The 16,670-nt window shown below is 58.7% G+C and overlaps 1 protein-coding gene across 1 annotated transcript in view; it reads right to left on the minus strand.

The window, feature by feature from the left end:
• The window catches only part of Casz1 (castor zinc finger 1), a 50,735-nt gene that overhangs the window by 15,472 nt on the left and 18,593 nt on the right, over window positions 1–16,670 (minus strand). The window contains exon 2 of the mRNA XM_013033230.1: window positions 953–1,444. Coding sequence (XP_012888684.1) covers window positions 953–1,400 — 448 coding nt within the window. The 5' untranslated portion in view covers window positions 1,401–1,444. The remainder of the gene's footprint in view (window positions 1–952; window positions 1,445–16,670) is intronic.

The raw sequence follows: 16,670 nt of genomic DNA on the forward strand, positions 1-16,670 counted from the left end.
CAGCGGCCCTTGTCCCTGTCCCTCTCCTCTCCCCGGCCCCGCACAATCACCTTGTGTCTGGCAGCGGCAAGGGCTTTTCCTATCAGAGGAAACTGAAGGTCACACTTTTCCTCATTGATCTTGCAATGTTTGTTAATTACTCTGTCACTGATGTGGCGAAGGATAATTAAACAGCTCTGTTTATATCTTATATGCATAATTATGTGGCTGCGCAGGGCTCCCCGCACAGGGAGGAGATGCGCCCCTCACTGCAGGGGGAAGGGGACTGGGGAGCGGGCAGGGGAGGGGCCTGGCTCCGGGAGAAGCCTGGAAGGAGTCTGTGGAGAACAGCCAAGGCCCAGTTCCTGGGGCTCCTCACAGGGAACCCCAGGCCTGCCCTCCCGGAACAGAAAGAGCAACGGGCTGTTCTGCGTCTTGAGGTCAGGGGGACACTGGAGAAGCTGGGCCGGGGCCATCTTGTGGGAGAGGTCAGCCAGAGGACCAGGTCTGGGCAGCAGGGTGTAAGGGAATCTGCTGGCTAGGCGGGTCAGTCCTCCTGCGAGGGGCAGAGGGGTGGTACGGACCGGACCGCGGGCAGGGGAAGGCTGAGGGGGACAAAGCCCACCGAGGGCTCACGTGGTGCAGTGCGTGGGGCCCCCAAGCCTACCCCTGGCTCCCCACTCCAGGTATCATGGCCCCTGGACACTTTGCTGGTGTGTGCCATCATGTCAACCACCAGCTACCCTTCTATCCATCCATCCTCCATCCACACAGCCATCCACCCACCTGTCCCTCTAGCCTTTGTCTCTGATCCTCTGCCTGCCAGGAGTCCGTGCGGGTTGGATGAGGGGCTGGCCTTTGGAAGTGCAAGCGGGCACGCTCCCCGGACACAGCACCCTTCTCGGCTTCCCCGTGGCGCTGTGCCTTTTTCCAATCTTTGACCCCCACCCCTACCCCGGAGCCAGCCACTCACCTGAAGCCTGCTTGCCACCAGAGCTACCATCATCCTTTGCGGCCGGTCCATCCGCGTCCTTGTCCTCCAGGCCCCCGCTGTCCTTGCAGGGCTCCTGTGCGTGGTCTTCCTCGTCGCTGCAGCCCTGGGGCTGGACCATGTAGACACCCTCGGGCGGCAGCTCCAGGCCCTCACGGGCGATGCGCCCCAGCACGGGCGCGGGCGCCGGCTCCTCGCTGTACTCCCCATTCACCCACTTCTCGATCACCGCCCGTCTCTTGTCTTCTTCGCTGCGGGGGGCCCGGGTCACCCCAGACTCAGGGCCACTGCGCTCCTTGTCCCGAGGCCGCAGGGGGCTGCCCTCGGCTGGGGGGCCGCCGGCCTCCGCTCCCTTCTCCACCACCACCTGGCGGCTCAGCTTGGCGCAGATGGCGTTGAGTTTCAAGCCGCCTTTGCGCTTGGCCGCCATGGCCGGCTTGCCTGCGGGCGGGTCTGTGCACCGGGTGCCTTCAGCTGCGGGGAGGGAGGGGGTATGGCGGTGAGAGGCCTGCGTGGCCGAACACAGGCACCCCGCCCCCACCTTGGGCAGGCCCACACCCCCAAGCCACAGGTCTCCCCATATCACACAATATCACATCAATCATGTCATATCCATCATGGCTCCATCGAAGTGCTCTGAGACCACCTGGCGTAGCCTCATCTCCCCCGCCAGGCTGGGAGGGCTGGCAGGACCCCCGAGCTGCTTTATCCTTAAAGCCTACTACAGTGCCTGGCATGTAGTGGCTCAAAATGAATGAATGAGCCAGGCACCAGTGGCTCATGCCTGTAACCCTAGCTACTCAGGAGGCTGAGATCTGAGGATCACGGTTCAAAGCCAGCCAGGGCAAGAAAGTTCATGAGACTCTTATCTCCAATTGACCACCAGAAAACCAGAAGTGGCATTGTGGCTCAAGTGGTAGAGTGCTCGCCTTGAGCTGAAGAGCTGAGCGACAGTGTCCAGGCCCAGAGTTCAAGCCCCATGATCCCCCTCCCCACCAAATGAATGAATGAATGAATAGCTCATTAAATCCAAGTCTTCTTCCTGGCATCTGGTTCCAGGAAGCATGTCCTGGGCTTGTTTGGCCCTCAAAAGCCCCACATAAGGGGTGGCACCTCCAAAGACACAAGGGTCGTGTCGTGGGGCGCTGAGGCGCAGGTGCTGAGGGGGACAGGACTGCTCGGGGGAGGCTGGCGGGGCCGCTCCTCCGCTCCACCTGCCTGGGATTCACCTCACCACAGGTCCCTGGGGAGGACTCGGCCGCCGCCAGCTTCCCGCCTGGGCCAGACTCTTGCCTTGCCGACCCAGCAGCTCCAGGCTGGCATCCCTCCACCCGAGCGTGCCATCCTCTGGCATTCCTGGGCCAGGTCAAGTCCCTGGGCCCCACAAACCACAACTTCTGCTCGTGGACCACGGAGTCCTTCTCCTCGGCCAGTGGCCACTCAGGATTTCCAAAAGACCTCCATCTTCCTTCAGGAACTTCCTCATCGGGGTCTTCCCAGCTCCCTACCCCCACCCCCGGAGCCTCTCTGGCCATCCACACACAGAGCTCCTCCAGAAGGCTGCTCCTCCCCTCCCGGGACTTCCTGCCTTCTCCTGCTGTGCCTTGGCTGGCTCCTGGAGCCCGGAAAGCCTGGCCACTCCTGAGAAGCCCAGAACACGTTGGGACAGCCACAGAGCCCCTGGGCAGAGCTGGACCATGCCGTGTGGCTGCTTGGTCTGCACTCTGCCCAATCAGGGCCCACAGAGTGTTGGGGACATAGGGCCTGGAAGGCCAACAAGAGTGCACACAGCACATATAGCACCCAATTGTCCATCTGTCTGTCCATTTATCCGTTTAGTGCGCACAGGGTGGTGGCCAGGTGAAGGGGTTCAGCTCACATTCCTTTGTGTAGGTGGGAGCCCCATTCAACCATGCCTCTCACACCCCTTCCCAGGGAAACCTGCAGATTCCTGGAGGGAGAAGAGACTCAGACCTGCTCCTCGGGCCTATGGTCCAAAGGCACTGCTCTACGACGGAGCAAACCCCACGAAAACACATACCCACGGAGAGGCCAGAAGTGTGTTCCCAGAGGCCCCAGCCCACATGGGGACGCACACAGATAACTGTCCCTTGACAGACACAATAGTATTGCTGCCCCAGATCCTTGCCTTGTCGTTAGCTGATAGAGGTGCACGGCCTTGCTGGCTCAGCTCACTGCTGCACAAGGGTCTGCCCAGTCTGCTCACTGTTCTCTCAGTCCCGGGCCCCCATGGCTTCAGGACCCCGAACCCTTGCCTTTGCTGGATGTCCATTCTACTCATGACCGTCTACAGCTCCAAGACTTTGCGGAGTTTCCCTGCCTCTTTCTGCAGGGACACAGAGCTCCTAGAAGCCCAGCAGTGTGCCCCGAACCATTGCCCCAACCCCGTCTCACCTCTGAGCCAGCTAGCAGGCCTCATCTGGCCCGCTGTGTCCCCCGTCCTGGATGGGGAAGGGAAGGGCAGGCGTGGGGGAGGGGAAGCCTACACTATTTTTACCAGGAGGTATGCAGCCAAGTGTGTATGGCAGACGGCAAATGAATCTATAAATATTTATCCCAAGGAAGAGGGAAGCAGAAGCTCCCCAGGCTGCACTTGCTGCTGGTGACACCCCCTTCCCGGGCCCCCCCCACCCATCTTGGAGGCTCCCGAACCCTGGCCCACCCAGCCCAGCCCACCCTCTCTTGGTCTCGGCTGTGTGCCTGCTCAGTCCGGGCCTGGCACCCCCCCCACCAGCTGTGCTGCAGCTGTGCACCCGGGGCCCGCCCCCAACCCTAGGCCCCTTTGCTCCTGCCAACTCCCCTTACACCTGCCCTCCAGCTGCTGCTCAGCCCCAGCCCACCTGCCGTCCAGATGTTGCCCTCCCTCTGGCTCCCCTGCGGATCCCAAGGGTGGAGGAGGTGGCCGGGACGCAGGGGCAGAGGCAGAGGCAAGAGTTATGGTGGTAAGTGCCAACACGTGTGGGGCTGAGGTGGTGGGAAGGGGGGGTACGTCTGGGGCTGAGGGCTCAGCTGCTGCCTGCCCGCTTTCCCGCCTACCCCCTGGAACTTTGCCACTGCCACTCCAGCAAGGCCCTGGGACCCACAGACTACCCACCCCCACGGTCTGACCCCAGACTCCTGTCCATGTAAACATGCCTCTGACTTTCTTCCCTAAAACATAAACGCCGTGGCCAGGCCTCAATGGGAGGAAGCCATCCGTCCCCGGCCCTGTCACTGCCCCTTTCATCTCCTTCCCGCCACCAGCCTGCCCGCTGCTCTATTTACACTGGACACTTCCTCTGGGAACAATACTGCCCAGGAGGCAGGCCTGGGCTGGAGGACGGGAGGGCCGAGGACTCCTGCCCCGTTCACTCAGGGACAGGCAGACTCGGGGGTGAGGGCCGGGGAGGAACAGCCCAGACAGACCTTGAACAGCCCACGCCACTCCTGGTGGCCTGTGTCACTGGTTCCCAGTGGCTCTGGGGTGAATGCTGGGAGGGGGTAAAGTGCAAGCCGCAGCCTGGTCCCTGAGCGGAGGGAGGCAGGAGCTCCCGGCCTGACTGCCGGCCCCAGGCCTCGGCCAGCTTTGGGCCCTGAAGAAAAGCTGCAGGCTGCAAGTGTGGGCCAGGCCCAGAGCCTGGCATGCAAGGATCTGAGAGAAATCAGCTGAGCTCTAGTGGGGGGGGGGGGGGAGTGGGGGGGGGGGGGGGGACAAAACGGGCAGATGTGCTGCCACACCTGGTTCAACATGCTCCAGCCAGGTAACCTCACTTGGCCGGGGAGAGGCAGGGCCAAGGGCCAGGCCTAAGGCTGCCCTCACAGCCCTTCCTCTATTCCAGCAAATGGCCCCTCCTTGGCTCCCCAGGTTCCAAAGCTGCCCTGCCAGGGCTCCAAACTCAACGAGCCCCCAGAGGCGGCCCCTGCGGGGGCGGCACCAATGGTCCTTTACGGCAGACGCTCACCAAAGCTTCCTAAGAACCCAGATGAGCAGGCGCTAGACCAGGAAGCTGATCTGCCGCTGCCCTCACAGGCTGGGGCCGAGCCCGGTCCGCAACCCAGCTCCAGGGAGGTCCAGGCCTCCCTGCCCGGGGCTCTTTACTTCCCCCATCCCGACTTCCTGTTCCCATACCACAGAGCCCCCTAAAGTGTTAACTGTGATGGGTAAAATGGTGCGGCAGATTGCTACAATAAATAATTTACTGATATTTATAAATATTCAAATCAGCCAGCTTCAGAAATCGAATGAAGGGAGGGCCTTGGGAGAAAGGCCCAGTATGGCATGAATCTCATCACTCCCTCCGAAGGCTGCCGAGGCCAGGGCTCCTGCCAGCGCTGGGTGAGAAGGGGGTGGGGGAGGGCTCCTGGAACTGCACCTGCCCCCCCCTCCCCGGCCGTGTCCCCCGATCTTTCCGATCAGGGAGGTAAAGGGCTGGAAGGAGCTAGAACTGTTCCTTTCTCACCCAGTCAGAGCCAGGCCCTCTCCTACAGGCAGCCTGGGCTCCAGGGGGAGGAGAGAGGCTTGGAGGTCACCGTCCGTGGCCCTGGGTCTGGGAGTTGCTTGTCCTGCCAAGGGGAGGGCAGTCCCAGGGGCCCGGGGAAGGCCTGGCACCCCCTCCCCATCCGTGAGTAATGTGTTTCGGGGCTGGGCTGCCTGTCAGCTACCAGGCTCCGGGTGCTTTATGGGCTCTGCTTGGTGGCTCTGAACTCCCTGGTAGGAAATAAAGTTCTCCCCGCGCGTCCCTTCTAAACATTTCACTCAGTGGAAACGGTGTTTAAGAAAAATGAGGACATATTTCTTCCTAAGGATGCAGAATCCCTTTGGGCAGCCTAGTGCCCGCTGTATATCAGGAGATGGGGAGGCAGGGGCCAGGAGCTGGTCCCCCGGGTTGGCGCTGTGCTGGGGTCCTGCTTTGCTGTGGCCCAGGGGACCCAGGGAGCCATGGGCACGGCTGGGCCACTCTGGTGGCTGCCCTAGCCTGTGGCTTCTTGGGCCAATTGGCAGCGGATGTGTCCTGAACATCTTGCCTCTGCTGGGCATTTGCAGTCACCTTGGTGGCCATCAGCTAGCCACACATTGGTTGTTCTGTTACCAGAAGAGACAGCAGAGGTGACAAACACCTCAGGTACCCAGTCAGTGGTGGGAAGACACTTGGCTCAGATGTCCAAGGTGGCAGGCCTAACCCGCATGCGCCCTTCTCACAGACTGCGCACCAGGGTAGGCATTCTGATAGCGTTTCCACTGCTACCTTCAACTTCAGCTTCACAGCTCGCTGAACACCTTCTACAGATCAGGCCCGGGGCCCAATCCTGAGACTCTGTTGTGATGGGCAGCCCTGTTGGGCAGCACTAAAGACTTACACCTGTAATCCCTGCTACTCAGGCTGCTGAGATCTGAGGATCACGGTTCAAAGCCAGCCCTGGCAGGAAGTCTGTGAAAATCTTATCTCCAGTTAGCAAAAAGCCAGACATGGAATTGAGAGTTCAAGTGGTAGGGGCCAAGCCTTGAGCAAAAAAGCTAAAGGACAGTTCGTGGGCCTTGAGGTCAAGCCCCAATATCACCACACACACGCAAAAAGCTGCATCCTATATCATTTTGGTTCTTACTCTACTGACTGTTCAGTTCAGAGGGAATGAATGATTGAAAGTCATTACAAAGAAGTTGGGTCCTGGTGACTCACACTTGTAATCCTCGTTACTTAGGAGGCTGAGATCTCAGAACGGAGGCTCAAAGCCAGCCCAGGCAAAGTCTGTGAGACTCTTTTTCTCCAACTAACCACCCCAAAATTTGGAAGTAGCACTGTGGGCTCAAGAGGTATAATGGTAACCTTGAGTGGACAAAGCTCAGGGACAGTGCCAGGCCTTGAGTTCAGACTCAAGGGCCAGCACACAGACAGACACAGACACAGACGACACACAGACACAGAGACATACATAGATACACAGACACACATGGCATTACAAAGATAAGCACCAGCTGGTTACCGGTGGCTCACTCCTGTAATCCTAGCTATTCAAGAGGCTGAGATCTGAGGATCTCGGTTCAAACCTGCCTGGGCAGAAAAGTCCCATAAGGGGCTGGGAAGGTGTCTCAGTGGTAGAGCACTTGCCTTGCATGCATGAGGCCCTGGGATCGATTCCTCAGCACCACATAAGCAAAAAGAAAAAAAGCCGGAAGTGGCGCTGTGGCTCAAGTGGTAGAGCGCTAGCCTTGAGCTGAAGAGCTGAGGGACAGTGCCCAGGCCCAGAGTTCAAGCCCCACAACCGTACTCCCCTCCCCCAAAAAGACAGGCACCATGGGTCACCCCTACAACCCCAGCAACTTGGGAGGCAGAAGAAGGAGGACTGATGTTGGAGGTCAGACTGGGTAAAGTGAGCTTGAGACCCTATCTGAAAAAACAAACTGAAGTGAAAGGAATAGAGGCATGGCTCAAGTGAGCGGCTGCCTAGCAAGGCCCTGGGTTTAATCCCTACTACCACTCTGTGTGTGTGTGTGTGTTGGGGGGGACATGGGTGCCATGAGCTCCCCATGTCCCTCCTCCCCCTCCCATCACAGCCACATCCCTCTCATGGTTCCTTCCCCTTGTTCCCCCTGCAGAAGAAGGGTGTCCTTCCCTTGAGCTTGATCTCATCCTCAACTCAAAACGGATGGACCCCTGGGTCTTTAAGGGAGCGAGGGTTGGCTGCTGTCCCCCCAGGGTTCTGGGCAAGGTCCCTGGTTCTCAACAGCTCCATGCTGGGGAATGGGTGGGGCTTGGTGGCTGGGCCCTAGCTTGTTTATTTATTTATTATGATTTTTTAGTTCAGTTAAAAGGTTTACTATCCAGACGCGTCTAAGTGGCCTCACTTAGCGTAAGTAACTCTATAAATCAGAGGAGCTGCTACCATCCATGGCCCCGGATGGCGATCAATCTCCCCCAGGTCACAGCCAAACAGGAAGGGGGAAGAAAGAGAGCTACCACCCAGGGGAGGTTTAAAACACACACCCCAAGCAAATGCACAGAAACTGCATGCTTGCTTGTGCACACACACACACACACACGGCCATCACCGTACCTGCACAATCACGGTCACACGTGTGCACGCAGAATGGCCCAGAAACAAAATGTTGCATGTGGTCATGGTGATAGAACTTAGCCAGGGAGAGGACCGAGCCCGATGGGGTGCCTCAGGGGTGGGAGGGGGGGCCCAGACTCCCCAAGGCTGGGCTCTCAGGACCCACGCTGCCCTGCCCCACGGGAGTGGTTCTGGAGGCCGTGTGGACCCCACTTCTGCCAGCCGGAGCCGGGCTTTTCCCTCCCGCCTGCTCCAGGTAGGCCCTTGCAGGGAGGCAGAAAGAATAAAGTAGGAGGCCACTTAGGGGGGACATGGGTCCCCCACCTGCTCATTTGGCATCCTTACTGTGCCCTGGGGAGGGTGAGCGGCAGGCCGTGGAAACGTCTTATCTTTTCACTGACTGCGGAGGAGCAGGTGGACGCGCGCGCGCACGCCACGCTGCCTAGAGAGGCCTCCCACTCAGAAGGCCCGGCTGGCTGAGCCACACGCACCAGCCGCCAATGCAGGGGCGGGAGGGGGGCGTGGGGGGAGGGGGGCAGCTCCTGACATCCCCTCGGTCTGTGCAGACAAGTCTAAGTGGGGGAGACCCTCCGGGGTCCACCTCCCCACCCCGCTGCCCGGAGGCCTCCTGGCTGGCTTGCTCGCCTGCCAGCCCGCCCGCCCGCCCGCTGCATCTCCCTATGAACTCTATTTCTCTTTCCTCTCTGAAAACAACTGAGCTGTAAATACTGTTTAACCTTCTCCCCCCTCCCCCCTCCCGCCCCCTCCCCTCCGCACTATAAAAACACAAATATGCCATAACTCAGCCGGGCCCGGCCGCCCAGCCTCCAACATGCCCCGCGCCCGGGCCTCTCAGGAAGGTCATTACAAACGACTTTCCGATTCACTGCTCCTGAAATAATTTTGTGTATTAAAACCTGAATCTGCACTTTCTGGGGCCGAAAGCCTCGCTTAATTATGGCGGGTGTCCTTGGGACGGACAGTGATCCTTCACTCGCCAGCCCGCACTCCAGCCCTCCGCCCGCCCGCCCGCCCCCCTCCCCGGGCCCAATCTGTTTTCAAAGTGTGTCTGTCCTTTATTAAATTGTTTTCTTTTCCACATTATCAGTTGCCATGGAGACCTCATCTCTCGGATTATTTGAATTTCATTATATCTATTGATTTGGGAGCATTTCATCTTTTTTATTGTTTTTCTGTCAATTTTCAAAACGAATAACCATCTAATTTGCGTCAGTGCTGATTATGTTTGTCCCTCAATAGAGGTCGGCAGCTGCGCTGGGGAAACAAATCAATGAAAAACCATCATAAAACTCCCCACTCCGGTCTCCAGGATGTGTGGGTGACATTCCACGCCTTCGAGAGACACACTCATCAGCCCCAACTTCGGCGGCGGCGGCGGCGGCTCCACTTCTCGTCCGCCTCCTTTGGCCTTAATATTTAATTTCACGATTTGGGACATTATTAGTGGTGTTTTTATTAGCGCGTGTGCATGTGAGTGTTTGGTGGTGGGCTGGCTACTTCATTAATTTGTGGGTGAGGCAGGGAAAACCCCACGGAGGACAGGGCAGACAGCCGTGGCGACGTCTGGGGGCATGGCAGGAAAGCGGAGGGGGAAGAAGAAGAGGAGGAGGAAGGCCCCTGAGGAGGGGACAGGGAGACCCCCCGAGGAGGGGCTGGGAAAGGGGGCACCGAGCGAAGGGGAGGAAAAGAGGGAATTCAAATTGCTTACTTTGTTGGTTTTTTTAAATAATTTATGCAATTTTAAGCATTTATGTATAAATTTTTTAATAAGCCACCCTGGAGCAAGATGGCCATTAACATCCCAACGTCCTTCTGTCCAATGGGCTGGCGGAGAGGATCAATTTCTGAGAGTACTTTCCCTTTTTTATGACATGATAAAATGCTTTTAAAGCAACTTACACAAATATGGAAATTTTTTTCTCCCCCCCCCCAGCTCCTCTCCCTTCCCCTAACAGCTTTCTATGGGGGAGGGAGGTGGGGAGGGGCACGGATGCACACGTGTGCGCTCGGAAGGCTCGAGTGTGTGTGCATGGACACACACTCACACTCTCTCTCTCCCTCTCTCTCCCTCTCTCTTTTTCTCTCTCTCTCTCTCTCTCCCCCTCCCTCCTGCTGGGGAGGGGGCGGAGGGGGGCTGGCGGGGAGACAGCCCCAGTTCTAACTGGAACTGGCCGCCTGTCCTTCTAACAAGGGCATAAACTTTCATTACCCATGCACGCAGTCAAAGACAATTTAGGGAAACGCGCTGCTCGGAAAAGGAAAACCTCAGCGATTCGTCGCCCACTCCGCCACCGCCATGTGGGGGGGAGGGGTTTCTTCCTCCAGCTTGAGGGCACCGGGGGCCCTGAACCCCTGAACCTGCTCAGCAGGAGCCCCCTCCCCCACCCCAAGGCAGGCTTCCCCCGTGGTGCCCTCCAGGGGAGGAACCCGGAGAGTGGAGCTTGCCCGCATGTAAGGCCAGGGCGACTGGACAGCGGGTCCCCCCCCCGGACAGCGGTGCCCCCCCCGGACAGCGGGTCCCCCCCCGGACAGCAGTGCCCCCCCCAGTCTGGTCCTGTGAGACTCTTTCACTAACCTGGCATGGGCCCTTGAGGGCAATTTGGGGCTCCTTTGTTTGCTGCCACTCCAGGGCCTGGAATAGAGCAGAAGTTTGACTGTGTGGCCAGATGGACAGACATTTTCGATTTTTTTTTCCCAAATGAAGACAAAGCAAGAAAACAGGCCCCAAAGTGTCCTGAGGTCCTGGCAGGGGTACAATGCCTACTCAAGAGAGCCCCACTCTGGAAGTGAGTATGGAGCAGAAGTGCCTCGGGGGAAACTGAGGCAGGAGCCACTCTCATCCCTACCCTGGGCCTGAGTCCCCAACTTCCTCAGAGATAGAAGTGGGCCTGGAGTGGAGGATGGCAGGTACCCCCTGGCTCCAGACTTCAAAACCTCCTCCCTCCCCCGGGCTGACAAGACCAGTCCCAGGATCCCAGCGTGGGGGGCGGGGCCCTGCCCCTTGCTCTGTGGGATGCGTCCAGCTTTCCCAGACCACCCTTAGCACCTGTGCCCTGGAAGCTTCCAAATCAAATAAACCCACACCAGAGGCCTGGCTCCACTTGAAAGCTTGCCACTCCGAGCCAAGTTTCCTCTGCCCAGGACCGCAGGGTCCTCATCGGTACAGCGTGTGTGGCAGGGATGACAGGTCCGGCTGGGCGCTGCAGAGCGCAGAGCACCTGGCCCGATGCTTGACAGTGACCCGGGCAGAGCCCGTGGCTTGGTCATTGCAGAGCAGGCTTGTCTATCCCTGCCCTGGGATGGGAAAACCCTCCTGCACCCCCACCCCCCAACCACTCAAGCCCAACTTCCCCATCCCAACTGGCCAGCTCGGGCTCGCTGACCCTGGAGCCCCATAGCTTGCTGGACCCTCTCTTACACAGCCCAGGGGCAGCTCTGGCAAAGCCAGGCCACCCCCGAAGCCCTCAGTGAGGATGGAGGGGGGCACCCACCTCTCCTCCTTCCAGAGCTCAGATTCCCCCCAACTGTCATTAAAATAACAAGTTTCTGTTACAATCTAAACATTCCCACATCGCATAAAGGGTTATATTACACCCGAGTCACTCCCGGCCCCCGTGTTTGCACAGAAAAGCTCACGGCAGGTCCCCCCTCCTGACGAAGTAACTTATTAAAGTTTAAACAGTAATTAACAGAACAATAAAAATAAAGGGATGTTTGGGGAGTCATACGCACACAGGGCTTTTGGCAGTGCCAGCAGTTTTTCAGTACCCTGCGCTGGCAGCAAAATGTGACTTGTGAAGCCAGGGGGGACGGAGGCCCGGCCAGAGTTGGGCCAGGGAGACGGGAGGCCTGATGGGTGAGAAACTGAGGCCAGGTGGGAGGAAAGAAATGCTGGGCCTGGGGTGGCAGGGGGAGCAGGGGAGAAGACAGGACGTACCAGGAGCACTGGGTCCTGCATGGGGAGCCACTGTGCGGCCAGAAGCTGGTGATGGCCCGGCCCAGCCTGGCTACAGGCATTTCCAGGGGCCTAACGCTGGGCCAGATCCGGCCAACTCCAGCAGGGTCCTAGCAGGGCGCGGCCGCGTGCCTGGCACCGTGGAGACCCTGCAGGGACTGGTTCCTGAGGCTGCACTCCTGAGCTTCCTCCCACAACTTTCTTTCCCAGCTCTTGTGGGGAAAGAACTCTCTCAAATCTACCAGACCTTATTAAGCATGAGGAAGAATTCTCCCTGTCCTGGGTGCGTGTAGGGGGGTGGGGGGGTAGTTTGGGGGGGGGTGAACCAGCCAGCCTAACAAGTGCCAGGTCTCACAGAAAGGGAGAGAAGGCCCAGCTAGGCAGGCTAGGCAAAACCCCGCACAAGACAAGTCCTTCTTCACCAAGGTTTGCAGAGACCTAGGCCTGGTCAACAAAACCAGAGTACCCTGGGGCTAGAAGGACCGGGCCCATTATCCGCCATCTTGCCTCCCCTTGTCCCCCAAGCTCCATCCAAAAGACTCAGCTAGGAATGTACCTACACAAGGGGAAGGTAGAGAGACAGGTCCTGGGGAGAGGCCACACCTCAAAGCCTAGGGACCAGGGAAGAGGAGACAGCAGCACCCTTCAGGCCTCATGTGCTACCTCAAGGGCGGAGGGCTCGGCTAGATGGCGGGTATCAAGGCCCTGATGGGCTGACCTTGATTTCCAGGGGCCCAAGCGTCGCTCTGACTCAGACGCCCTGGACTCGCGCTGTTGTAGGCTCTGTTGTGGAAGGCTTGTGTTCAGCCAGGTTGGCCTCTGCCCTTCCAATCCTAGCACCCATGGCCAGCCCTGCTCACCCCGCTTCCTCCCCTCCAGGGAGAGTCACAGAGACCTAAGTGCTTTTGTTCCAGAGTGGATTTCCAGGAGACCACCCCAACACAGCTGCTTCCCACTAGGGCACTGTGAGGGCCTCTCCTCCCGCCTCGGAACCCCAGTCACTTGCCACAGGATCCTTTCTACAGGAGTTCCCTCCACTGTGGCTCCTACCTGTGGCCAGCATCCAGCTTACGAACAGTCTCCCTGGTCTGGGGCTAGCAGCCCTTCTGGGCCCTGGTGCAGGCCTCGGGGCTGGTGCCTCCATGTTTGAGGCTGCCTGGAGCAGCTGTGAGCTGTGTGTGGTGATGAGCAGTTGGGCTGAGGCCGGAGACCTTCTCCAACCTCCCATCTTGTGGGGTTTGGGTCCTGAGCAGTTGATGGGTATACAGAGCAGGATCTCTGTCTCTGGTTGGGCTCCGATGGTATCTAGCCAAACCACTGCCTCTTACCTGCAACAAAGCGCAGGGTCCCAAAGCCCCCTGTGCTGCTTGGATTCCAGACACCAAAACCTGTGCTCTGAGGAACTGCAGGAGAGCCAGCAGCTCTTTTCCTTCTTTCCAGGGCAGAGCTCTTTGGGGTTTCATCCCCAGCACCCCCCATGAGTGACTCATGGTGGGGGGAGAGTGGAGGTAGACGCAGAGAGAGCTCAGACGGGGGTAGGTGACGCTTCCCCAGCCTCCCGCTCACCCTGCCTCATTGCTAGAGAAGGCAGACTGAGTCACCCTGACCCAGAGTGGGCTGGGGGGGGAGGGCAGGGAGGTACCCTCGGGGCAGAGGAAGGATGGGCGGAGGACAAAAGAGTGGGTGGCACCAAGAGCAGATAGGACAGAGGCCTTCTAGTGAGCATGGCCTACAGTAGGCAAGTGCAGAGCCCGATGCTTGTCCTGATCTGCTGCTTCTCCAACTTCCAACATCTTCTCTCTCCCAGAGGTACAGGGAGGAGCTGGGGCAGGACGGGGAGCTCCCGAGGGCAGCCTGCACTCAGGACCCGCTCACCCTCTCTCTACTGCCACCTGGGAACAAGTACTGGGCATGGAGGCAGAAGCCTGAGCAATAGAGAGGTTTGGTGACAGAACAGGTCATTCGCTGCCCAGGACCAGACAGGTGCAGGGCTGGAATCCCACTCCACTCAACCTCTCACCCTCAGCAGACCAAAGCGCCCCCCCATTTCTACTTAAGAGAGACCCCATCAGGATTCCCAGCTAGGGAAGGTTCAAGCCACATACTAGCCCATCTGGGCAGGAACCCCAAGATCTCAGAGCCTCTGGGAGGCAGAGTACCCCAGATCTCCAAGGAAAATTGAAGCAGAGGCTGGAGCTGTGGGCCTGTTTTTCCATGATGGCGGGGAGGAGGCAGACAGTGCAGAAGTGCCCTTCCTGTGGGGGGGAGGGCAGGGACCAAGCCCCCTGGACCTTGTGAATTGTGCCATGAAGACTCAAGCAGGACAAGCACCATCCTGGGATTGGAACAGGGCCTTGGACAGAGAAGCCCTGGACAGGAGGCTCAGTCCCAGAAGAGGTGGGAAGGGCGGCAGGTGGCCAGACGGCACCTCCCTCTATCCCCACAGCCCATCTTTCCAATCCTCTTGTGGAGGCCAACCACGAGGACATGAAGGGGACTAATTTAGGAGTATTTTTAAAACTGTGGCCCTGGTGGATGGGGTTTAGCAGTTGTCAGCCATCTGGAATAAGGAATTACAATCACCTCTCTAATCCTATATTCCCTAAACCTTAAAGCTGGTTTGCATGGAGGAAGAGGCAGCAGGTGGGTGGGGGTGGGGGGGGGTAGAGGGCCTGTTCCAAGGAGGGGCAAAGCCCAGGGAGGTGCCCAGGGAGGTGCCCATGGGGCTGACAGCCCTGTCCCTCCCCCCTCAGAGGATGCCTGGGCCTGGGGCGGGCTGAAGCGCCCACAGTGCTTCCAGCCCACTCCACTCCCCCGCCAGCTCAGCTCACACGCGCTCACTCCCCAGGCCGCGCGGGCTCGCGCAGGGACTGTCAGGTAAATTAGATCTGAAAGCTGACAATTTCTGACCATATTTCCTTGATTATTTCAAACAAATGCACAGCAGCCGCTGTAAGGAGATTAAAGTGACATAAACGTCCCGGGTGGGAGGGGGGAGGGCAGAGGATTCAGGTCACCCCCATCCGTCCCCCGCCTGACAGACGCTATATCGCTATCCAATCCAATAAAAAATCCCCCCCTTTTGCTTTAATTAATTTTACAGCTAGCTTGCTTAATTACTTTCAATCAAAATCCTCCTGCCATCGCAAAATTAGAGATGGTTGAGCTCCATTAGCCTAAATTCTTCATTTCCATATAGAAAAGAGGCTGTCTACAGAGCCAGCCCAGGCCCCTGGCAGGACAGACGCCCGTCTGCCCGCCCGCTGCCAGCCAGCTCTCTCCTGCCTTCCGCTCTCTGCCTATCTCTGGCCTATGCATTTCCTCTCATTCTCCCCCACTACTGTATCCTATGCTGAGAAGACTTGGGGTTCAGGTGGGGTACCTTCCTCTCTGTGTCTTAACTTGTCACCAAGATTCATGCAGAGACCGCACGGCTGGACTGAACTAAGGGGCTGTGGGTGAGCACGGAGCTCTGAGCCAGGGCGGCTGCTCTGCTGTCTCTGTCTCTCTGTGTCGCTCTGGCTGCCCAAATCCTGGACCCTCTGTGCCCGCCCCTCTGTAGCAAGCAGAGCTCCTGGAATGGCAGGAACCCTCTTAGGCTAGAAGTTTAGTTGGTCACCCAGGGTTGTCTGGCTGATTCCAGGCTCGAGTCTCTGTCACTTAGGCCAGCTGTCTCCAGGGTAATGGACCAGCAACCTGGCAGCCCCCACGGACTAGTGTTGTCTGAGGGGCCCACATGGGCCTCCCCCTCCCCCCTGCCCCGCCCCTGGGCCACTGACTTGGTTCCCAGCCTGCAGCAGCTGCTCCTCCACCCCCAGCCTGCTTGGGTGGATGGTGGGTCTGGGCTCTGTCCACATCCTGTACTACTCAGGAGCCCTTCTCCTCCCCTCCACCTGCCTCATCCTCACAGTCCCAACCCCAGCTCCGGAAACTCCGCTTCAGGTTTTCCATGCTACAGGCCCGAGTGTCACCACAGGGTCCAGCCCAACCTGGGCTCCAGCTGATTAAGGATCTGCTACAGGATGTAGGGATTACAGTAAAACCTGGCTGCGGACCTTTAGGGGCAGCAGGCCAAGTCCAGGCTCTGGGACTCCCCTCCCTGCCTTCCCTTTGAGCATGCTCTCCTGCCCCCCATCTCTGCACCCAGTGGCCAAATAAGGGAGCAAAGCTGAGCCTCTTGGCTCTTCAGGGGGTCCAGCTGGACTATGGAAAGTGGGTGTCAGGGCAGCAGTAAGGGACCCAGGCCAGGCCTGGCAGAATGGCAGAGCGGGATGAGGAAGGGGGCTGGTGGCTGGAGTCTGCCCTAGGCCCTTGATACTGCTTTTAAGACAGGAAGGCAACCTGGTCCCTCTCAGTAGAGTGGTAAGGTGGAGGATGCACGGGGCGGGTGGGGGGGTGGGGGTGGGGGGAGGGGGACCCACTCCTGCACTCCTAGGCAGAGGCTGAGAGAGGACTTGGGGGAAACCTTCCAGACATCAGGTCCTATGTCTGCCCAGTGGCCGTGGCTGGAGAGACACACTGACTGGAGTGTGTGTCCAGGTGGGCAAGGAGCTGTACCCTGGCTGCCTTCGGGAACGCTCTGGATCGCTTTGCAGCCTCCTCGCTGTCCTGGCTCTCTAAGAGGTTGATTCAACCCTTCTCCTGGTTTGGCAGAATCCCTCAACTATATCC

This window comes from Dipodomys ordii, unplaced genomic scaffold (assembly GCF_000151885.1).
Source record: "Dipodomys ordii isolate 6190 unplaced genomic scaffold, Dord_2.0 Scaffold6, whole genome shotgun sequence".
NCBI classification, from domain to species: Eukaryota; Metazoa; Chordata; class Mammalia; order Rodentia; family Heteromyidae; genus Dipodomys; species Dipodomys ordii.